Source organism: Pleurodeles waltl, chromosome 5 (genome assembly GCF_031143425.1).
Source record: "Pleurodeles waltl isolate 20211129_DDA chromosome 5, aPleWal1.hap1.20221129, whole genome shotgun sequence".
NCBI lineage: Eukaryota > Metazoa > Chordata > Amphibia > Caudata > Salamandridae > Pleurodeles > Pleurodeles waltl.
This window is the reverse complement of record NC_090444.1, coordinates 524,741,181-524,765,609: the sequence shown is the minus strand read 5'-3', so window position 1 is coordinate 524,765,609 and position 24,429 is coordinate 524,741,181. Positions and strand designations below refer to the sequence as shown.

Here is a 24,429-nt window from a genome sequence, read left to right as displayed (position 1 = left end):
AATAACCTACATTTCTAAATCATAATCAAATCCACAACACAGAATTTGGTGAGTCAAGTCTATCAATTTTATATGGGAGTAGCACACATGCTTTAGCTGCAGCTACACTGAACCCATGTTTTGCAGAAGTCTCCAACTCCAGTCTTTTATGGAGACATACTTGTCCAGCAGCAATCCTTCATGTACCCCGGTTAAAAAGAAACCAGTTATACACCAGCATCAATAGTTTTGAAGCTTGATTATATAACAGTCACAGACAACATAATTTCACCATACTGTAGTCGGACCAGAAGAACAAGTTACTTGCCTTCAGTTCAGCTTTTTCTGGTGGCTGTAGTAGCTAACCAGGCCCCAACACCAGGTTTTTCCCTAAACCTGTACCTTTGTTTCCACAATTGGCACATCCTGGCATCCAGGTAAGTCCCTTGTAACTGGTACCAAGGGCCCTGATGCCAGGGAAGGTCTCGAAGGGCTGCAGCATGTGTTATGCCACCCTGGGGACTTCTCACTCAGCACAGACGCTGCTTGCCAGCTTGTGTGTGCTGGTGGGGAGAAAATGACTAAGTCGACATGGCACTCCCCTCAGGGTGCCATGCCAGCCTCAAACTGCCTGTGGCATAGATAAGTCACCCCTCTAGCAGGCCCTACAGCCCTAAGGTAGGGTGCACTATACCATAGGTGAGGGCATAAATGCATGAGCACTATGCCCCTCCAGTGTCTAAGCAAAACCTTAGACATTGTAAGTGCAGGGTAGCCATAAGAGTATATGGTCTGGGAGTCAGTCAAACACGAACTCCTCAGCACCATAATGGCTACACTGAAAACTGGGAAGTTTGGTATCAAACTTCTCAGCACAATAAATACACTCTGATGCCAGTGTACGTTTTATTGTGAAATACATCCCAGAGGGCATCTTAGAGATGCCCCCTGAAAACATACCCGACTTCCAGTGTGGGCTGACTAGTTTTGCCAGCCTGCCACACACCAGACATGTTGCTGGCCACATGGGGAAGAGTGCCTTTGTCACTCTGTGGCTAGTAACAAAGCCTGTACTGGGTGGAGGTGCTTCTCACCTCCCCCTGCAGGAGCCTTAACACCTGGCAGTGAGCCTCAAAGGCTCACCCCCTTTGTTACAGCGCCACAGGGCACTCCAGCTAGTGGAGATGCCCGCCCCCTCCGGCCACGGCCCCACTTTTGGCAGCAAGGCGGGAGGAGATAATGAGAAAAATTAAAAAAGTTCCTAAAGTACCCAAGTGAAATACCTTTCATTTGAAGTATTACTTGTAAATCTTGAACCTGTGGTTCTTAAAATAAACCAAGAAAATATATTTTTCTATATAAAAACCTATTGGCCTGGAATTGTCTTTGGAGTGTGTGTTACTCATTTATTGCCTGTGTGTACAACAAATGATTAAGACTACCCTCTGATAAGCCTACTGCTCGACCACACTACCACAAAATAGAGCATTAGAATTCTCTTTTTGCCACTATCTTACCTCTAAGGGGAACCCTTGGACTCTGTGCATGCTATTCCTTACTATGAAATAGTACATACAGAGCCAACTTCCTACATCCATTCTTGAACATTTTAAGTAGTGTGCCTTAATAAGTATATGGTCTGGGAGTTTGTCAAAACAAACTCCACAGTTTGTATCAAACTTCTCAGAATAATAAACCCACACTAATGCCAGTATTGGATTTATTAAAAAAAGCACACAGGGCATCTTAGAGATGCCCCCTGTATTTTACCCAATCCTTCAGTGCAGGACTGACTGGTCTTTGCCAGCCTGCCACAGAGACGAGTTTGACCCCCAGGGGTGACAGCCTTTGTGCTCTATGGGACCAGAAAAAGTCTGCACTGGGTGGAGGTGCTTCACACCTCCCCCCTGCAGAAACTATAAAACCTGGCGGTTGCCAGCAAAGATTGGTGAGCTTTTCCAATGAGCTCTCTTTTTGAGCCTTCAACTTCCCCACAAGACCCCGTATGGGCTGGAGCTGCACATGCACCAACTGCAGGCTCCTCCATTTCTGCTTGCCCGCATTTGCCACGCACAAGCATATGAATTTCTTGCAAACCATCAGGGACAGCGCTTCAGTTTCTTCAGGGCACGTATCCCCTACTCGTCGCCAGTGGCATGCACAAGAACACACCACACAGAAGTCGTAAGCTTCTTTACTCAGCATAAACATGTAACTAACTAAATATCCCAATAACGGTTAAGACCACACCAACGCCTCCTAGATGGATTACTTAATTTCCTTCTTAAGTCCACCCCTATACACTGGGTCATAAGATGTAGTTATAAGACACTACACATACCACTGTAGGAGACTCCTACAGTATCTCAGGGTTGCTATTAATCTCCAAACAGGGAAGACAAACAGGAATGTCTTCAGGACCACTCTGCTGCTGGCCTGTGACAAAAAATAGTGGCACTTTCTTCCTTGGGAAGCTGGACCACAAATACGAGGAACTATTAACCTACATGCCAAGAGCTGAGCGGAAGGTCATGTGGAAGACCAGCAAACCAAGGACGGCCCAGTCAGCTCTGCAGACTCAACTACCAACACAATAACGTCTGGGTTGTGGAGATGCCTCATCGCCACCAGAGGGAAATAAGAGAACCTGCTCGGTCCTGAACCTCTCCCCGGGCATGTACTCGGACCATAGATGCAGTCAAAGAAATTGTGACTTTGAACCTTATTCGGAGGCCTGCACCTTCAGCTAATGGAGCTAGCACAAACTGAGAAATAGTCGGGATAATTATTCCAGCCCAAACAGTGCGAGATATTCCAATTCAAACCTCGGATCGCTAAACCAAAGTCCAGTCACCAGCTGGCCACGGGACCCTCCATACCATTTGTTGGTGTCCCACCCTCAGACAACCTCTACTCCCACCCCCCCAAAAACATCCAAGATAAACTCCAGATAAACAACATTATTATCAAAGACTGTCACTAACCATGAGCTACCAGGCAACCTGTTGACAGTGCCCACGGTAACAGAACCCTTTGGCTAGGGACAAACCCTAAACCTGTTTTTACTTACTACACACAGGGTTGATAGATGGTACTCTGGGTGGTGCGATTTCTCGGACAACTTTGGTGACTACACAAGAGGTATATCACATGCACAGAGCACATTCAAGGGCGCATACTGAATTTCTTATTCAAAGCAAACCACAGCTATCAAAACCCCCAAACCCTTTAGCCTTTATGGTCTATTCTGCCTCTGCAAAACTAGCCATTGTATTCCGGTGCCTGAAGGCTTCCGAATAAGCCAAAGGATCTGTAAACTACTCCCTTTCTCACTCAAGGCTAACAGTGGACATAAGGTGCACAGTTAATCTGATTTTTTGTGTTCAAGTTTAAATCTATTTATGGTCGGATATCAAATTAAGATGGTGCTAGAGACGTCACTATTTAATCTTGGTGTGTGGATGTAAATTCTTATATGTAATTCAAGTTATCCGTTTAATGTAAAGAGTTACCTGGGCATTGACCGTTACCACTGGTCGCTACGTATTGAGAGTTTAACTCCGCAACAAGCCATAAAGGGGCATCGGTCACAACTGAAGTGCATTAGTACTGGCGCTTAAGACAACCATGGTTAAATAAAAAATAAAAATTCAAAGAAAATTGGTAAACTGAGGAGGAGCCTCCATCTGCCTTGGGGCCTTAAGCAAGAGATTCACATGGAGTATTTCCAATAGAAATACATATGACTACAAAGTGTGTACTAAAAGGCTTTGTGTACAAGTTTCTATTCATCTTTTAGACAAAAATAAATCCAGTTGACAGGAAGTGAAAGTTCATGGAATTCAATTTGCTACACTAGCAAGACTCATTTCAAACGAGCTGTCAAAAGCAAAACATACACTGTCACAACAAAAAGGTTTTGAATCTGGATATTAAAGGCAATGCGGTAAAAAATATTAATGAACAGCTGATAAGTCAAATCAGAACATTGGGGAATATGGTTTTAAAACACAAGACTCATAACATATCTAGACTTGGACTCCTTTACTTACCGAATCTCCAAGGAAGGCAAATGTGGCAAGAAGTCATTGCCCACAAAGAAACACATGAAGACCCAATCATCAACACTCCTCTCAAAGTCAAATGGGAATGGTAAACTTGCCATTGTGAGTTCTTTCTCCAAATACTAAAACCAAGAAGAAAAAAAGAAATGGACAAGGTCACTTACCCAGTGTACATCTGTTTGTGGCATATTCCTCTGCAGATTCACATGCTGTGCACTGTTCCTGCCATCTAGTGTTGGGCTCGGAGTGTTACATGTTCTTTTTCTTCGAAGAAGTCTTTGAGTCACGGGACTGAGTGACTCCTCCCTTTCGGCTCCATTGAGCATGGGCATCGACTCCATCTTAGATTGTTTTTCCCCGCATAAAGATGTCCATGCAATAGAATAGACCTGTATGTACATAGTTTGTGCTAAAGGAATGTTTATTTACATATATACACACAATTTCTAATTGCAACTTAAACGGCTACAGGCTCCCGTGGAGGTGGGAGGGCACATGTGAATCTGCAGCAGAACATGCCACGAACAGATGTACACTGGGTAAGTGACATTTTCCGTTCAATGGCATGTGTAGCTGCAGATACACATGCTGTGCATAGACTACAAAGCAGTAATCCTCACCAAAGCGGTGGTCAGCCTGTAGGAGTTGAAGTCGTTTGAAATAATGTTCTTAGTACAGCCTGTCCTACTGTGGCTTGTTGTGTTGCTAACACATCTACACAGTAGTGTTTGGTAAACGTGTGAGGTGTAGACCAAGTGGCTGCCTTACAAATCTCGGTCATTGGTATGTTACCTAAAGAGGCCATTGTTGCACCTTTCTTTCTAGTGGATTGTACCTTTGGTGTAATGGCTAACTTTTAGCTTTGAGGTAACAGGTTTGTATGCATTTGACTATCCATCTGGCTATGCCCTGTTTGGATATAGGGTTACCAGCATGTAGTTTTTGGAAAGCAACGAACAATTGCTTAGTTTTACGAAATAGTTTTGTTCTGTCTATGTAATACATTAGTGCTCTTTTTATGTCTAATGTATGCAGTGCTCTTTCTGCTACCGAGTCTGGCTGTGGGAAGAAGACTGGGAGCTCTACAGTTTGGTTTAGGTGAAAACAGTTGTAAAGAAATGGCTCCCTGTTGCAGTTACCCCCCACTTTTTGCCTGATACTGATGCTGACTTGACTGAGAAGTGTGCTGGGACCCTGCTAACCAGGCCCCAGCACCAGTGTTCTTTCACCTAAAATGTACCATTGATTCCACAATTGGCACACCCTGGCATACAGATAAGTCCCTTGTAACTGGTACCTCTGGTACCAAGGGCCCTGATGCCAGAGAAGGTCTCTAAGGGCTGCAGCATGTATTATGCCACCCTAGAGACCCCTCACTCAGCACAGACCCACTGCTTACCGGCTTGTGTGTGCTAGTGAGAACAAAATGAGTAAGTCAACATGGCACTCCCCTCAGGGTGCCATGCCAGCCTCTCACTGCCTATGCAGTATAGGTAAGACACCCCTCTAGCAGGCCTTACAGCCCCAAGGCAGGGTGCACTATACCATAGGTGAGGGTACCAGTGCATGAGCAGTGTGCCCCTACAGTGTCTAAGCAAAACCTTAGACATTGTAAGTGCAGGGTAGCCATAAGAGTATATGGTCTGGGAGTCTGTTTTGCACGAACTCCACAGCACCATAATGGCTACACTGAAAACTGGGAAGTTTGGTATCAAACTTCTCAGCACAATAAATGCACACTGATGCCAGTGTACATTTTATTGCAAAATACACCCCAGAGGGCACCTTAGAGGTGCCCCCTGAAACTTAACCGACTGTCTATGTAGGCTGACTAGTTCCAGCAGCCTCCCACACTAGAGACATGTTGCTGGCCCCATGGGGAGAGTGCCTTTGTCACTCTGAGGCCAGTAACAAAGCCTGCACTGGGTGGAGATGCTAACACCTCCCCCAGGCAGGAGCTGTAACACCTGGCGGTGAGCCTCAAAGGCTCACCCCTTTGTCACAGCCCAGCAGGGCACTCCAGCTTAGTGGAGTTGCCCGCCCCCTCCGGCCACGGCCCCCACTTTTGGCGGCAAGGCTGGAGGGAACAAAGAAAGCAACAAGGAGGAGTCACTGGCCAGTCAGGACAGCCCCTAAGGTGTCCTGAGCTGAGGTGACTAACTTTTAGAAATCCTCCATCTTGCAGATGGAGGATTCCCCCAATAGGATTAGGAATGTGACCCCCTCCCCTTGGGAGGAGGCACAAAGAGGGTGTACCCACCCTCAGGGCTAGTAGCCATTGGCTACTAACCCCCCAGACCTAAACACGCCCTTAAATTTAGTATTTAAGGGCTACCCTGAACCCTAGAAGATTAGATTCCTGCAACAACAAGAAGAAGGACTGCCTAGCTGAAAACCCCTGCAGAGGAAGACCAGAAGACAACAACTGCCTTGGCTACAGAAACTCACCGGCCTGTCTCCTGCCTTCCAAAGAACTCTGCTCCAGCGACGCCTTCCAAAGGGACCAGCGACCTCTGAATCCTCTGAGGACTGCCCTGCTTCGACGACAAGAAACTCCCGAGGACAGCGGACCTGCTCCAAAAAGACTGCAACTTTATCCAAAGGAGCAGCTTTAAAGACCCCTGCAATCTCCCCGCAAGAAGCGTGAGACTTGCAACACTGCACCCGGCGACCCCGACTCGGCTGGTGGAGAACCAACACCTCAGGGAGGACCCCCGGACTACTCTACGACTGTGAGTACCAAAACCTGTCCCCCCTGAGCACCCACAGCGCCGCCTGCAGAGGGAATCCCGAGGCTTCCCCTGACCGCGACTCTCTGAAACCTAAGTCCCGACGCCTGGAAAAGACCCTGCACCCGCAGCCCCCAGGACCTGAAGGACCGGACTTTCACTGCAGAAGTGACCCCCAGGAGTCCCTCTCCCTTGCCCAAGTGGAGGTTTCCCCGAGGAAGCCCCCCCCTTGCCTGCAGCGCTGAAGAGATCCCTTGATCTCTCATTGACGTCCATTGCAAACCCGACGCTTGTTCTAACACTGCACCCGGCCGCCCCCGCGCCGCTGAGGGTGAAATTTCTGTGTGGGCTTGTGTCCCCCCCGGTGCCCTACAAAACCCCCCTGGTCTGCCCTCCGAAGACGCGGGTACTTACCTGCTGGCAGACTGGAACCGGGGCACCCCCTTCTCTCCATTGAAGCCTATGCGTTTTGGGCACCACTTTGAACTCTGCACCTGACCGGCCCTGAGCTGCTGGTGTGGTAACTTTGGGGTTGCTCTGAACCCCCAACGGTGGGCTACCTTGGACCAAGAACTGAACCCTGTAAGTGTCTTACTTACCTGGTAAAACTAACAAAAACTTACCTCCCCCAGGAACTGTGAAAATTGCACTAAGTGTCCACTTTTAAAATAGCACATACAGAGCCAACTTCCTACAACAGTGAAATGACTTGGCAGAATTTTTGGATTTGTGCGGAGAACCACTTTATGTTTGTGTACTTGTATAAATGGTTCGATAGTGAACGCCTGTATTTCGCTAACTCTTCGTAGTGAAGTGATGGCTATTAGAAATGCTACCTTCCAAGTTAACAATTGGATTTGGCAAGCATGCATGGGTTCAAAAGGTGGGCCCATGAGTCGTATAAGTACAATATTAAGATTCCACGAGGGTACTGGTGGGGTTCTTGGAGGTATGATCCTTTTTAGTCCTTCCATAAAGGCTTTAATAACGGATTCTAAAAAGTGACTTTGTATGTTTAATCTGTAGGTAAGTAGAGATTGCAGTAAGATGAATTTTGATGGAAGAAAAAGCAAGATTGGCTTTTTGTAGGTGTAGTAAATAACTCAATGTTTTGTATGGAGGCCTCTAGCGGTGTGATTTGGTTTGCTTGGCAGTAGAAAACAAACCTTTTCCATTTATTAGCATAACAATGCCTGGTTGTTGGTTTTCTTGCCTGTTTAATGACTTCCATACACTCATTTGAAAGGTTTAGATAGCCCAATTCTAAGACTTCAGGAGCCACATTGCTAGGTTGAGCGATGCTGGATTGTGGTGTCTGATCTGTTTGTGTTGTGTTGTGTTAACAGATCTGGTCTGTTTGGTAGTTTCATGTGAGGTACTACTGAAGTCCAACAGTGTGGTGTACCACGGTTGGCGAGCCCACGTTGGTGCTCAAAGTATAAGTTTGAGTTTGTTTTGACTCAGTTTGTTGACTAGGAAAGGAATGAGTGGGGGGGGGGGTTGGGGAGCATCAGCAAATATCCCTGAACAATTGATCCACAGAGCATTGCCCTTGGACTGAGGGTGTGGGTACCTGGATGCAAACTTTTGGCATTTTGCTTTGTTGCAAACAGATCCATGACTGGTGTCCCCCAGCGGTAGAAGTATTCTTGTAGAATCTGGGGATGTATTTCCCACTCGTGAGTTTGCTGGTGATCTCGACTGAGATTGTCGGCTAACTGATTGTGTTTGCCTAGTATGTATTACGCTATCAGGCGAATGTTCTTGTGAATTGCCCAATGCCAATTTTTTTTGTGCTAGGAGGCATAGTTGTGACGAGTGTGTGCCCCCACCCCGTTTGTTTAGATACTACATTGTTGTCATATTGTCTGTTTTGACAAGAATGTGTGGACTAGAAGGGGTTTGAAAGGCTTTTAGTGCTAGGGAGACCACTAGTAGTTCTAAGTGAATTATGTGTAGTTGTTTTTGTTGATTGTCCTTATATATTGTGATTGATTGGGTGGGGAGCACACTTCAACAATCGAAGCATCTGTTGTGAGAATGGCGTGAGGCACTGGGTCTTGAAATGGCAGCCGTTTGTTTAAATTTACAGGGTTCCACCAATGAAGCATAAAGTGTGTTTGGCGGTCTATCAACACTAGATCCGGAAGTTGACCCTGTGCCTGCGTCCATTGTTTTGCTAGGCACTGCTGTAAGGGTTGCATGTGTAGGGGGGCGTTTAGGACAATAGCGATGCAGGACGCCATCATGCCTAGGAGTCATGACAAATCTGACTGTACTGGTGATTTGGTTGTATGTTTGACACCATAATTTTAAATGATTGAACTCTGAGGGCTTGGAGTGGCAATTGCTCTGTGTGTTGAGTGTTGCTCCCAAGTATTGTTGTAGTTGGGATAGTTGCAGGTGAGATTTTTGGTAATTTATAGAGAAGCCTAGTTTGTGTAGGGTATCTATTACATACTGCGTGTGATTTTGACACCAGTGTTGTGTTGGATTTTATTAGCCAATCGTCGAGATATGGGAATACGTGCATGTGATGTCTTATGAGCTGCTACTACAGCGAGGCATTTTGTAAATACTCTGGGCGCTGTTATCCCGAAGGACAGTACCTTGAATTGGTAATGTTTGCCCTGTATGACAAATCTGAAGTATTTTCTGTGAGATAGATGGGTATATGGAAATACGCATCTCTTAGATCCAGTGTTGCCATGTATTCACCATGTTTTAGTAAGGGAACTACATCTTGTAGTGTGACCATGTGGAAATGTTCTGATTTGATTAAGAGGTTTAATGTCCTGAGATCTAAAATTGGTCTTAGTGTTTTGTCTTTTTTGGGAATAAGGAAATATAGGGAATGTAAGGAAATGCCTCCTTGGCCTGGTTACCCCCATGACTTTTTGGCTTTGCTGAAGCCAAGTTATGATTTGAAAGTGTGCTGAGGCCCGCTAACCAGGCCCCAGCACCAGTGTTCTTTCCCTAACCTGTACCTTTGTTTCCACAATTGACACACCCTGGCATCCAGGTAAGTCCCTTGTAACTGGTACCCCTGGTACCAAGGGCCCTGATGCCAGGGAAGGTCTAAGGGCTGCAGCATGTCTTATGCCACCCTAGGGACCCCTCACTCAGCACAGACACTGCTTGCCAGCTTGTGTGTGCTAGTGAGGACAAAACGAGTAAGTCGACATGGCACTCTCCTCAGGGTGCCATGCCAGCCTCTCACTGCCTATGCAGGTATAGATAAGTCACCCCTCTAGTAGGCCTTACAGCCCTAAGGCAGGGTGCACTATACCATAGGTGAGGGCATCAGTGCATGAGCACTGTGCCCCTACAGTGTCTAAGCAAAACCTTAGACATTGTAAGTGCAGGGTAGCCATAAGAGTATATGGTCTGGGAGTCTGTCAAAAACGAACTCCACAGCTCCATAATGGCTACACTGAATACTGGGAAGTTTGGTACCAAACTTCTCAGAATAATAAACCCACACTGATGCCAGTGTTGGATGTATTAAAAAATGCACAGAGAGGGCATCTTAGAGATGCCCCCTGTATTTTACCCAATTGTTCAGTGCAGGACTGACTGGTCTGCGCCAGCCTGCTGCTGAGAGACGAGTTTCTGACCCCATGCGGTGAGAGCCTTTGTGCTCTGAGGACAGAAACAAAGCCTGCTCAGGGTGGAGGTGCTTCACACCTCCCCCCTGCAGGAACTGTAACACCTAGCAGTGAGCTTCAAAGGCTCAAGCTTCGTGTTACAATGCCCCAGGGCACTCGAGCTAGTGGAGATGCCCGCCCCCTGGACCCAGCCCCCATTTTTGGCGGCAAGTCCAGGAGAGATAATGAGAAAAACAAGGAGGAGTCATTGGCCAGTCAGGACAGCCCCTAAGGTGTCCTGAGCGTAGGTGACTGACTTTTAGAAATACTCCATCTTGTAGAAGGAGGATTCCCCCAATAGGAATAGGGATGTGACCCTCCTCCCCTTGGGAGGAGGCACAAAGAGGGTGTACCCACCCTCAGGGCTAGTAGCCATTGGCTACTAACCCCCCAGACCTAAGCACGCCCTTAAATTTAGTATTTAGGGCTCCCCTGAACCTAAGAATTTAGATTCCTGCAACTACAAGAAGAAGAAGACTGCTGAGCTGAAAACCCCTGCAGAAGAAGAAAGAAGACACCAACTGCTTTGGCCCCAGTCCTACCGGCCTGTCACCTGCCCTCTAAAGAAACCTGCTCCAGCGACGCTTTCCCCAGGACCAGCGACCTCTGAATCCTCAGAGGACTGCCCTGCTTCAAGAGGAACAAGAAACTCCCGAGGACAGCGGCCCTGTCCCAAAAAGACTGCAACTTTGTTTCAGAGGAGCAGATTTAAAGACCCCTGCAATCCGCGCAAGAAGCGTGAGACTTGCAACACTGCACCCGGCGACCCAGACTCGACTGGTGCAGAAACAACGCTACAGGGAGGACCCTACGGCGACTCCAAGACTGAGTAACCAAAGCTGTCCCCCCTGAGCCCCCACAGCGACACCTGCAGAGGGAATCCCGCGGCTCCCCCTGACCGCGACTGTCTGCTCCTCAGATCCAGACGCCTGGTAAAGACTCTGCACCCGCAGCCCCCAGGACCTGAAGGATCCGAACTCCAGTGCAGGAGTGACCCGCCAGGAGGCCCTCTCCCTTGCCCAGGTGGTGGCTACCCTGAGGAGCCCCCCCCTTGCCTGCCTGCACCGCTGAAGAGACCCCTTGGTCTCCCATTGGAAACCAGTCGCTAGTTTGCACACTGCACCCGGCCGCCCCCGCGCTGCTGAGGGTGTACTTTTTGTGTGGACTTGTGTCCCCCCCCGGTGCTCTACAAAACCTCCCTGGTCTGCCCTCCGAAGACGCGGGTACTTACCTGCTGGCAGACCGGAACCGGGGCACCCCCTTCTCTCCATTGAAGCCTATGCGTTTTGGGCACCACTTTGAACTCTGCACCTGACCGGCCCTGAGCTGCTGGTGTGGTGACTTTGGGGTTGCTCTGAACCCCCAACGGTGGGCTACCTTGGACCCCAATTTGAATCCCGTAGGTGGTTTACTTACCTGCAAGAACTAACATTACTTTACCTCCCCCAGGAACTGTGAAAATTGCACTAACTGTCCACTTTTAAAACAGCTAAATGTGTTTTATGTAAAAAGTATATATGCTATTGTGATTATTCAAAGTTCCTAAAGTACTTACCTGCAATACCTTTCAAATGAGATATTACATGTAGAATTTGAACCTGTGGTTCTTAAAATAAACTAAGAAAATATAGTTTTCTATACAAAAACCTATTGGCTGGAATTGTCTCGGAGTGTGTGTTCCTCATTTATTGCCTGTGTGTATGTACAACAAATGCTTAACACTACTCCTTTGATAAGCCTACTGCTCGACCACACTACCACAAAATAGAGCATTAGTATTATCTCCTTTTGCCACTATCTTACCTCTAAGGGGAACCCTTGGACTCTGTGCATGCTATTCCTTACTTTGAAATAGCACATAGAGCCAACTTCCTACACCATGTGAATGTGTCTCGCCCTCTGATCTCTTAAGGTCTTTTTTTGCAAGTATCTGCTCTGTGCTCCGGTGACAGACACAGATTGCAGACCCGATGCTGGTCTGTGTATGGATACTTAGCGTGGCACGTCAGACAGAAAGGTAAGGGGGTCTGGTCCATGAGGTTTCGACGACGGGTGTGGTCGGGCCAACCAGGCCTCGGCTGGGCGCGGAAGCCCCGAAGGGCTACTGAAGCGGTTGTCGATGTATCAATAGAAGATCTTTCCTGAACGCAACTATACAGACTGTTTTTCGATGATTTTAATACCTTCCCGATTCAAATCACGGAGCGCAGAGGAACACGTCCTAACTCGATGGCAGAAAGAAAACAATCTAAGATGGAGTCGATGCCCATGCGCAATGGATCCGAAAGGGAGGAGTCACTCGGTCCTGTGACTTGAAAAGACTTCTTCGAAGAAAAACAACTTGTAACACTCAGAGCCCAACACTAGATGGCAGGAACAGTGCACAGCATGTGTATCTGCAGCTACACATGCCATTGAACACTATATATAAATATATATATATATATATATATACATACACACATATACATATATATATATATATATATACACACACACACACACACACACACACACACACACACATATATATACACATAAATAACACATACATACATATAGTGAGCTAGGTTTGCATTATTTAAATGTAGCATTGAACAAAATCCTTAAAATACGCCTACCTCTCGCAAGACATTCAGGCGAATAAAAATGAACTCCACATCTGACCCAGGGAGGCTGTCAGCAAATTCATCATGCTGAAAAAACCAAGCAAAGACTGAAGTAAAACATTTGCTTGGCACATATTTGGACAACCACATCCCTAATGCTAAATAAAACAAAGCCATCTTTCATTTCCAGAAACATGCACCAAAAAAAAAAAAAAAAAAAAAAAAAAAAAAAAACACACCTGCTAGTAGCCAATGTATCAATTTATTGAAGGATTTTGCGTTAAAAATTATTAAAGCCATTTCTTACCTCTCCTTTTTTCTCTCTGGGTAAACCCTGGCAGTCTTTGATTTCATGACCAACCTGGGAACACAGAGGACAAGGCCTTGGCTGGTTTGGTTTGAATTCTTCTCGAATGATCGTAAAATTTGGTTCATGAGTGGCCAACCCAAGCATGATGAGATCAGCTGGAAAAAGAGACCAAACAATATAAATTAAAGCAGCAAATAAGACGCACACTTCAGAGGACACTATTGCAATCAAATCATGAATTCCAGTTTGGCAGGAGCCTAGACAACTAGTTATGAGCAAACAAGCCAACACAGAAGTATGAAAAGCAATATACTGAAAACACACAGTAACCCACAGGTCCAGCCTGAGCTAGACAATGAACTCTTAAAATCAGGGTGGTGCTCCGGCTTCCAAATATGTCGTTCAGGTCACTGTAAGTAGTAACACCTGCCCGAAAAGACCGTTTGCTGTTAAGTCAAACCACAGGACTGGCTCAGGAATCCATGCATTTTTGAAATGCATAAAATACTTTTTAATAATTGGAGACAAAAAACACTTGTTATGCAGGCAGATAATTAGACATTTAAGGTGTACATCCATGCCACATCTATTCAAGGCAATGGAGCAGTGGTTCCTAACCTATTGTCAAGCGACCCCCTGCGAGTCCACCAAGCCCCCCTCAGGTGGTCCGTGACTGCTTACAAAATTAAATATTTAAAGATGAATGAAGTCTATATAAAGTAGCTAAGTGCACAACTGAATGTTTTGAAATATACCAGAAAAGGTCAAGGAATTTGAAATTGGAGGCCAAAAATTAAATTAGTATCCTCAGATTGATTCGTAGAAGCAGTGCAGGTGCATCAAACAGAATATACTAAGGACAATGTGTTGCTTCAATTGAATTTAGAAAGGCTCCAGTCTTCCTATTCAATTCGTTTATATTTGTTTGTAAATTAAATAAAATGTTTTTTGATTTGTGTATGTTTGATGAATGCGTGTTTCTGTATTTTTGGTGTATTGTTTTGAGTTTCAAATCAATGTTTAGGCCAGGGTCACCGACTTTCATTAATGACTCAGTGTGGGCTAGAGGGACACCCCCCCCACCCCGGATTCCAGTAATGATTCGGGGATTCAGGGGGAGAGGGGCCGGGGTCCCTGCGTTCCAGTAATGATAAAGTGGGGGCCCACCGAAGTCTAAAAGGTTGGGAACCACTGCAATAGAGAAAAACATCCTCTGAAAATTTGAGAATAAAATGGGACATAACAGCAGTCTTACCATCAGCTCCGCATAAACAATGGTGAGTGTTTGGATCATGGTTTGGCTGACCTAGGTTAAATGAAGGGAAACATTTAGGGAAAACCCAATTCAATCTAAACATGAAGCAAACTATTTTTAGGTTTTATATTTTACCTCGTTGGCGTCTAATGTAATCCATAATTTTGTGCTCTCCTTCACCAGGAGCACTGGCATCAGACAAAATAACCTGCAAGTACAAGACAACTGTAAAGTGAAAATCTTTTTTGGATTCAGGTGTTTAAAGTACGAAATACACAAGAACAAAAGGTGCCTAGTTTTCCAGTGAATAAATTATGAAGAGATTAGGTAAACTTTTAACAGTAGTTCTCAAGCAGTATTTTATTTAGACGTAATTTTCAGAAATAGACAATGAGGCCTCAATTCTCAACTTACTTAGGTGGAATGACATGAATTTGGTAGTGCATTAAACTGATAAGCACTGATGAGCAGTAATTCCATAAAAGGCTGCAAGCTCTGGCCCAAAAAATAAAAACTCAAATAGTGCAACCTATTAATGACCCTCACACATCTTACTTAACAAGGCCAGCAAAATTCCCATTCCATTTCCTTGGACATAGGTTTCAGAGTCCTGATAATCACGAACAAAATAAGTAAATTGCCATGGGCCTTTTACTTTTTAAGCAGTTTGACAAGACTAATAGGACCCATTACTTTCACTCAATTTGCTCACTACCTTTTCCATGCAACTATTGTTAAAGAACAAACAAAGCCAGTTCTCCAAGGATGTGCTATGTCTGGTAAATTTCTGAAGATGCGAGAGTCGTCGTGCTGCAGGCCGAAAAATGGTCTTCAGGGACGCCCTGTAAATCAGAGGAACTGTGATCCAATCAGCGTTCCACTAGTAAGAGGATACACCCAGGGCCTCAAATGATAACGTGAAGTCATCCACCGTATAAAGCACTACACTTTATAAAGTTAATGTCAAGTGATTTTGGCATTTGAGATGTGTGCAATCCGAGGAAGAAGATACTGCTGATGTAAAAGCCCAGGAATTTAGAGAGTTGTAATGAGACCCATTCCACCACTTGCTGTGGCTTACACTTACTAATTACCTCAAAATGACAGGTCAATAGGTCAGGATGATGGCTCCTCAAAATTAAAACCACAAACAAAAGCATATTTGAGAAGGACCCAAGTAGCTCACTTTTTAAAACTGACCATAAAATGATGAAAATGTCCACATTTGTACTAAAATTAAATCCATGTTTCACATCCTGGAGCTATAGCATGATCCAGTTTTCTGTGCTGTGCAGAAGGTATCTGTGAGTTTGTTTTTGGTGTCCTTAGTGCTTATATTAACTCACAATATCTCAGGGCAGGTGTTGCTGACACCACAGCTCGGAAACAGTCAATTTCTGCCCTGTGAAATCAAGCTTTGATATGAGCACAACCTGCACTACAACATTTTGAGTTCATACAAGCACCAAAGACTAAGAACATGTGTAGAACCCCTTCCGCACAGATTTAGTGCGAAAAAAGGATCATATGTGCTGGAAGTGGCCCTTTCTTATCCCCAAACTTTGCCTTTCTCCTATTCTTCTGACTCTTTGTTGGCTTTAGGAGTCTGGACACTTAACCACTACTAATAAGTGCTAAAGTGCATGTGCCCTCTACCCTAAAACGTGGGATAATTAGTTTACACCAGTTTGGCTTACTTATCTGAAAGTCCCTTGTAAAGTGGTATACCATATACCCTTGGCAAAGTCGACATGGCAGCCCCCTCAGGATGCCATGCCCACAAAATACTGCCTGTGGCATAGGTAAGTCACCCCTCTAGCAGGCCTTACAGCCCTAAGGCAGGGTGCACTATACCACAGATGAGGGCATAGTTGCATTGGCACTAAGGCCCTACTACAGTGTCTAAGCCAAATCTTAGGCATTGTAAGTGCAAGGGTAGCCAGAAAGAGTATATGGTCGGTGTAGGAAGTTGGCTCTGTATGTGCTATTTCAAAGTAAGGAATAGCATGCACAGAGTCCAAGGGTTCCCCTTAGAGGTAAGATAGTGGCAAAAAGAGATAATACTAATGCTCTATTTTGTGGTAGTGTGGTCGAGCAGTAGGCTTATCCAAGGAGTAGTGTTAAGCATTTGTTGTACATACACAGACAATAAATGAGGTACACACACTCAGAGACAAATCCAGCCAATAGGTTTTTGTATAGAAAAATATCTTTTCTTAGTTTATTTTAAGAACCACAGGTTCAAATTCTACATGTAATATCTCATTCGAAAGGTATTGCAGGTAAGTACTTTAGGAACTTCAAATCATCAAAATTGCATGTATACTTTTCAAGTTATTCACAAATAGCTGTTTTAAAAGTGGACACTTAGTGCAATTTTCACAGTTCCTAGGGGAGGTAAGTATTTGTTAGGTTAACCAGGTAAGTAAGACACTTACAGGGCTTAGTTCTTGGTCCAAGGTAGCCCACCGTTGGGGGTTCAGAGCAACCCCAAAGTCACCACACCAGCAGCTCAGGGCCGGTCAAGTGCAGAGTTCACAGTGGTGCCCAAAACGCATAGGCTAGAATGGAGAAGGGGGTGCCCCGGTTCCGGTCTGCTTGCAGGTAAGTACCCGCGTCTTCGGAGGGCAGACCAGAGGGGTTTTGTAGGGCACCGGGGGGGGGACACAAGCCCACACAGAAATTTCACCCTCAGCAGCACGGGGGCGGCCGGGTGCAGTGTAGAAACAAGCGTCGGGTTTGTAATGGAAGTCAATGGGAGATCTCGGGATCTCTTCAGCGCTGCAGGCAGGCAAGGGGGGGGTTCCTCGGGGGAACCTCCACTTGGTCAAGGGAGAGGGACTCCTGGGGGTCACTCCTCCAGTGAAAGTCCGGTCCTTCAGGTCCTGGGGGCTGCGGGTGCAGGGTCTCTCCCAGGTGTCGGGACTTAGGATTCAAAGAGTCGCGGTCAGGGGAAGCCTCGGGATTCCCTCTGCAGGCGGCGCTGTGGGGGCTCAGGGGGGACAGGTTTTTGTACTCACAGTCTTAGAGTAGTCCTGGGGTCCCTCCTGAGGTATTGGATCGCCACCAGCCGAGTCGGGGTCGCCGGGTGCAGTGTTGCAAGTCTCACGCTTCTTGCGGGGAGCTTGCAGGGTTCTTTAAAGCTGCTGGAAACAAAGTTGCAGCTTTTCTTGGAGCAGGTCCGCTGTCCTCGGGAGTTTCTTGTCTTTTCGAAGCCGGGGCAGTCCTCAGAGGATGTCGAGGTCGCTGGTCCCTTTGGAAGGCGTCGCTGGAGCAGGATCTTTGGAAGGCAGGAGACAGGCCGGTGAGTTTCTGGAGCCAAGGCAGTTGTCGTCTTCTGGTCTTCCTCTGCAGGGGTTTTCAGCTAGGCAGTCCTCCTTCTTGTAGTTGCAGGAATCTAATTTTTCTAGGGTTCAGGGTAGCCCTTAAATACTAAATTTAAGGGCGTGTTTAGGTCTGGGGGGTTAGTAGCCAATGGCTACTAGCCCTGAGGGTGGGTACACCCTCTTTGTGCCTCCTCCCAAGGGGAGGGGGTCACAATCCTAACCCTATTGGGGGAATCCTCCATCTGCAAGATGGAGGATTTCTAAAAGTTAGAGTCACTTCAGCTCAGGACACCTTAGGGGCTGTCCTGACTGGCCAGTGACTCCTCCTTGTTTTTCTCATTATCTTCTCCGGCCTTGCCGCCAAAAGTGGGGCCTGGCAGGAGGGGGCGGGCAACTCCACTAGCTGGAGTGTCCTGCTGGGTTGGCACAAAGGAGGTGAGCCTTTGAGGCTCACCACCAGGTGTGACAATTCCTGCCTGGGGGAGGTGTTAGCATCTCCACCCAGTGCAGGCTTTGTTACTGGCCTCAGAGTGACAAAGGCACTCTCCCCATGGGGCCAGCAACATGTCTCGGTTTGTGGCAGGCTGCTAAAACTAGTCAGCCTACACAGATAGTCGGTTAAGGTTCAGGGGGCACCTCTAAGGTGCCCTCTGGGGTGTATTTTACAATAAAATGTACACTGGCATCAGTGTGCATTTATTGTGCTGAGAAGTTTGATACCAAACTTCCCAGTTTTCAGTGTAGCCATTATGGTGCTGTGGAGTTCGTGTTTGACAGACTCCCAGACCATATACTCTTATGGCTACCCTGCACTTACAATGTCTAAGGTTTTGTTTAGACACTGTAGGGGTACCATGCTCATGCACTGGTACCCTCACCTATGGTATAGTGCACCCTGCCTTAGGGCTGTAAGGCCTGCTAGAGGGGTGTCTTACCTATACTGCATAGGCAGTGAGAGGCTGGCATGGCACCCTGAGGGGAGTGCCATGTTGACTTACTCGTTTTGTCCTCACTAGCACACACAAGCTGGCAAGCAGTGTGTCTGTGCTGAGTGAGAGGTCTCCAGGGTGGCATAAGACATGCTGCAGCCCTTAGAGACCTTCCTTGGCATCAGGGCCCTTGGTACTAGAGGTACCAGTTACAAGGGACTTATCTGGATGCCAGGGTCTGCCAATTGTGGATACAAAAGTACAGGTTAGGGAAAGAACACTGGTGCTGGGGCCTGGTTAGCAGGCCTCAGCACACTTTCAATTGTAAACATAGCATCAGCAAAGGCAAAAAGTCAGGGGGCAACCATGCCAAGGAGGCATTTCCTTACAGTCGGGGAGTCTGTCAAACACGAATTCCACAGTTCCATAATGGCATTTAAAAAGTGGACATTTCTCTGTGCAGCCTGACTTCAGTCTACGTCTGGGGCAGGGTGACAGCTTAACTTTTTGCATACTCCACAGACAGCCATTGTAAGGAAATGCCTCCTTGGCATGGTTACCCCCTGACTGTTTGCCTTTGCTGATGCTATGTTATGTTATGTTATGATTTGAAAGTGTGCTGAAGCCTGCTAACCAGGCCCCAGCACCAGTGTTCTTTCCCTAACCTGTACTTTTGTTTACACAATTGGCACACCCTGGCATCCAGTTAAGTCCCTTGTAACTGGTACCCAGGGCCCTGATACCAGGGAAGGTCTCTAAGGGCAGCAGCATGTCTTATGCCACCCTGGGGACCCCTCACTCAGCACTGCTTGCCAGCTTGTGTGTGCTGGTGAGGACAAAACGAGTAAGTCGACATGGCACTCCCCTCAGGGTGTCATGCCAACCTCACACTGCCTATGCAGTATAGATAAGTCACCCCTCTAGCAGGCCTTACAGCCCTAAGGCAGGGTGCACTATACCATAGGTGAGGGCACCAGTGCATGAGCACTGTGCCCCTACAGTGTCTAAGCAAAACCTGAGACATTGTAAGTGCAGGGTAGCCATAAGAGTATATGGTCTGGGAGTCTGTCAAACACGAACTCCACAGCACCATAATGGCTACACTGAAAACTGGGAAGTTTGGTATCAAACTTCTCAGCACAATAAATGCACACTGATGCCAGTGTACATTTTATTGTAAAATACACCCCAGAGGGCACCTTAGAGGTGCCCCCTGAAACCTTAACCAACTACCCGTGTAGGCTGACTGGTTTTAGCAGCCTGCCACACTCGAGACATGTTGCTGGCCACATGGGGAGAGTGCCTTTGTCACTCTGAGGCCAGTAACAAAGCCTGCACTGGGTGGAGATGCTTATCACCCCCCCCACCCCCTCCTTGCAGGAGCTGTAACATCTGGCGGTGAGCCTCAAAGGCTCACCCCCTTTGTTACAGCACCACAGGGCATTCCAGCTAGTGGAGTTGCCCGCCCCCTCCGGCCACGGCCTCACTTTGGCGGCAAGGCCGGAGGAGATAATGAGAAAAACAAGGAGGAGTCACTGACCAGTCAGGACAGCCCCTAAGGCAACCTGAGCTGAAGTGACTGACTTTTAGGAATCTTGCAGATGGAGGATCCCCCCCCCCCAATAGGGATAGGAATGTGACCCCCTCCCCTTGGGAGGAGGCACAAAGAGGGTGTAGCCATCCTCAGGGCTAGTAACCATTGGCTACTGCCCTCCCTGACCTAAACACACCCCTAAATTCTGTATTTAGGGGCTCCCCTGAACCTAGGAACTCAGATTCCTGCAACCTAAGAAGGACTGCTAAGCTGAAAAACCCTGCAGAGAAGATGGAGACACCAACTGCTTTGGCCCCAGCTCTACCGGCCTGTCTCCCCACTTCTAAAGACACTGCTCCAGCGACACTTTCCACAGGGACCAGCGACCTCTGAAGCCTCAGAGGACTGCCCTGCATCTAGAAGGACCAAGAACTCCAGAGGACAGCGGCTCTGTTCACCAAAGTCTGCAACTTTGCAACAAAGCAGCAACTTTGAAACAACACGAGTTTCCCGCCGGAAGCGTGAGACTTCGCACTCTGCACCCGACGCCCTCGGCTCGACTTGTGGAGAACAATCACTTCAGGGAAGACTCCCCGGCGACTGCGAGATCGTGAGTAGCCAGAGTTGACCCCCCCTGAGCCCCCACAGCGACGCCTGCAGAGGGAATCCCGAGGCTCCCCCTGACCGCGACTGCCTGCTTCAAAGACCCGACACCTGGTAAAGGCACTGCATCCGCAGCCCCCAGGACCTGAAGGATCCGACCTCCCGTGCAGGAGCGACCCCCAGGTGGCCCTCTCCCTTGCCCAGGTGGTGGCTACCCCGAGGAGCCCCCCCCCACCTCTTGCCTGCATCGCTGAAGAGACCCCTTGGTCTCCCATTGATTTCTACTGCAAACCTGACGCTTGTTTGCACACTGCACCCGGCCGCCCCCGTGCCGCTGAGGGTGTACTTTGTTTGGACTGGTCTCCCCCCCCCCCCCCCCGGTGCCCTACAAAACCCCCCTGGTCTGCCCTCCGAAGACACGGGTACTTACATGCTGGCAGACTGGAACCGGGGCACCCCCTTCTCCATTGAAGCCTATACGTTTTGGGCACCACTTTGACCTCTGCACCTGACCGGCCCAGAGCTGCTGGTGTGGTAACTTTGGGCTTGCTCTGAACCCCCAACGGTGGGCTACCTTGGACCCAAACTTGAAACCCGTAGGTGGTTTACTTACCTGCAAAAACTAACAAACTCTTACTCCCCCCAGGAACTGTTGAAAATTGCATTGTGTCTAGTTTTAAAATAGCTATGTGTCATTTATGTGAAAACTGTATATGCTATTTTGCTAATTCAAAGTTCCTAAAGTACCTACCTGCAATACCTTTCATTTGAAGTATTACATGTAAATCTTGAACCTGTGGTTCTTAAAATAAACTAAGAATGAAAATGTCACTTACCCAGTGTACATCTGTTAGTGGCATTAGTCGCTGCAGATTCACATGTTTGGCACAGTCCGCTGCCTGGTGTTGGGCTCGGAGTATTACAAGTTGTTTTTCTTCGAAGAAGTCTTTTTGGTCACGGGACCGAAGGACTCCTCCCTCCTCGGCTCCATTGCGCATGGACGTCGACTCCATCTTAGATTGTTTTCCCCGCAGAGGGTGAGGATGGAGTTGTTTGGTATAAATAGTGCCCATGCAATGGAGTGAATATGTATGTACGTTAAGAGTTTCTAATAATTATTTACAAATGTTCAGATGTTTAAGATTTATGATCTACTTCTAAACGGCTACAGGCTTCCCGGGGAGGTGGGAGGGTACATGTGAATCTGCAGCGACTAATGCCACGAACAGATGTACACTGGGTAAGTGACATTTTCAGTTCGATGGCATATGTTGCTGCAGATACACATGTTTGGCATAGACTATAAAGCAGTTACCTCCCCTAAAAGCGGTGGTTTAGCCTGTAGGAGTTGAAGTAGTTTGGAATAATGTTCTTAGTACAGCTTGGCCCACTGTAGCTTGTTGTGCATTTAGTACGTCTACACAGTAGTGTTTAGTAAACGTATGAGGCGTAGACCAGGTTGCAGCCTTACATATTTCGCTCATAGGAATGTTTCCTAGAAAGGCCATTGTAGCACCTTTCTTTCTGGTTGAGTGTGCCTTTGGTGTAATAGGCAATTCTCTTTTGGCTTTAAGATAGCATGTTTGAATGCATCTGACTATCCATCTAGCAATGCCTTGTTTAGAGATTGGATTTCCTATGTGTGGTTTTTGAAAAGCTATGAACAGTTGTTTTGTTTTCCTGATTAGCTTTGTTCTGTCAATGTAATACATTAGTGCTCTTTTGATGTCTAATGTATGTAGTGCCCTTTCAGCCACAGAATTTGGTTGTGGGAAGAACACTGGCAATTCTACTGTTTGATTTAAATGGAATGGTGAGATTACTTTTGGCAGAAATTTTGGATTTGTTCTTAGAACTATTTTATTGTTGTGTATTTGAATAAATGGTTCTTGTATGGTAAATGCCTGTATTTCACTTACTCTTCTGAGGGATGTGATTGCAATGAGAAATGCGACCTTCCAGGTTAGATATTGCATTTCACAGGAATGCATGGGTTCGAAAGGTGGACCCATGAGTCTTGTTAAGACGATGTTAAGATTCCATGAAGGAACTGGTGGTGTTCTTGGTGGTATAATTCTTTTTAGCCCTTCCATGAATGCTTTAATAACTGGTATTCTAAATAGAGACGATGAATGAGTAGTTTGTAGGTAAGCAGATATTGCTGCGAGGTGTATTTTTTATAGATGAAAAAGCGAGATTTGCTTTTTGCAAATGTAGTAAGTATCCTACTATGTCTTTAGTAGAGGCATGTAATGGTTGTATTTGATTGGCATGGCAGTAGTAAACAAATCTTTTCCACTTCGATGCATAGCAGTGTCTAGTGGAAGGTTTTCTAGCTTGTTTTATGACCTCCATGCATTCTTGTGTGAGGTCTAAGTGTCCGAATTCTAGGATTTCAGGAGCCAAATTGCCAGATTCAATGATGCTGGGTTTGGATGCCTGATCTGTTGTTTGTGTTGTGTTAACAGATCTGGCCTGTTGGGTAGTTTGACATGCGGTACTAGTGAAAGGTCTAGTAGAGTTGTATACCAAGGTTGTCTTGCCCATGTGGGTGCTATCAGTATGAGTTTGAGTTGGTTTTGACTCAACTTGTTTACTAGATATGGAAGGAGAGGGAGAGGGGGAAAGCGTACGCAAATATCCCTGACCAACTCATCCATAGAGCATTGCCTTGTGATTCGCGGTGTGGGTACCTGGATGCGAAGTTTTGGCATTTTGAGTTTTCTTTTGTTGCGAACAAATCTATCTGGGGTGTTCCCCAAATTTGAAAGTACTTGTTCAGAACTTGGGGGTGAATTTCCCATTCGTGGACTTGTTGGTGGTCTCGCGAAAGGTTGTCTGCTAGTTGGTTTTGTATTCCTGGAATAAATTGTGCTATTAGGCGAATGTTGTTGTGAATCGCCCACTGCCAAATTTTTTGTGTTAGGAGGCACAATTGTGTTGTGTGTTCCTCCTTGTTTGTTTAAATAATACATTGTTGTCATGTTGTCTGTTTTGACAAGAATGTATTTGTGTGTTATTATGGGTTGGAAGGCTTTTAACGCTAGAAATACTGCTAACAGTTCTAGGTAATTGATATGAAATTTTGTTTCGTGTATATCCCATTGTCCTTGAATGCTGTGGTGATTGAGGTGTGCTCCCCACCCTGTCATGGAAGCATCTGTTGTTATAACGTATTGAGGCACTGGGTCCTGAAATGTCCGCCCTTTGTTTAAATTTTTGCTGTTCCACCATAGAAGCGAGAGGTATGTTTGGCGGTCTACCAACACCAGATTTTGAAGTTGACCCTGTGCTTGTGACCATTGTGATGCTAGACACTGTTGTAAGGGTCGCATGTGTAGTCTTGCGTTTGGGACAATGGCTATGCATGATGACATCATGCCTAGAAGTTTTAGCACAAATTTTGCTTGTATCTTTTGGTTTGGAAACATAGCACTTATTACC

General features: G+C 46.6%; 1 protein-coding gene across 1 annotated transcript in view; it reads right to left on the bottom strand.

The window, feature by feature from the left end:
• Nucleotides 1-24,429, bottom strand: part of XRN2 (5'-3' exoribonuclease 2) — a 705,538-nt gene that overhangs the window by 529,949 nt on the left and 151,160 nt on the right. The window contains exons 7-11 of the mRNA XM_069234351.1: nucleotides 14,729-14,801; nucleotides 14,594-14,644; nucleotides 13,336-13,493; nucleotides 13,041-13,115; nucleotides 4,032-4,165 (exon numbers count right to left, since the gene is read on the bottom strand). Coding sequence (XP_069090452.1) covers nucleotides 4,032-4,165; nucleotides 13,041-13,115; nucleotides 13,336-13,493; nucleotides 14,594-14,644; nucleotides 14,729-14,801 — 491 coding nt within the window. The remainder of the gene's footprint in view (nucleotides 1-4,031; nucleotides 4,166-13,040; nucleotides 13,116-13,335; nucleotides 13,494-14,593; nucleotides 14,645-14,728; nucleotides 14,802-24,429) is intronic.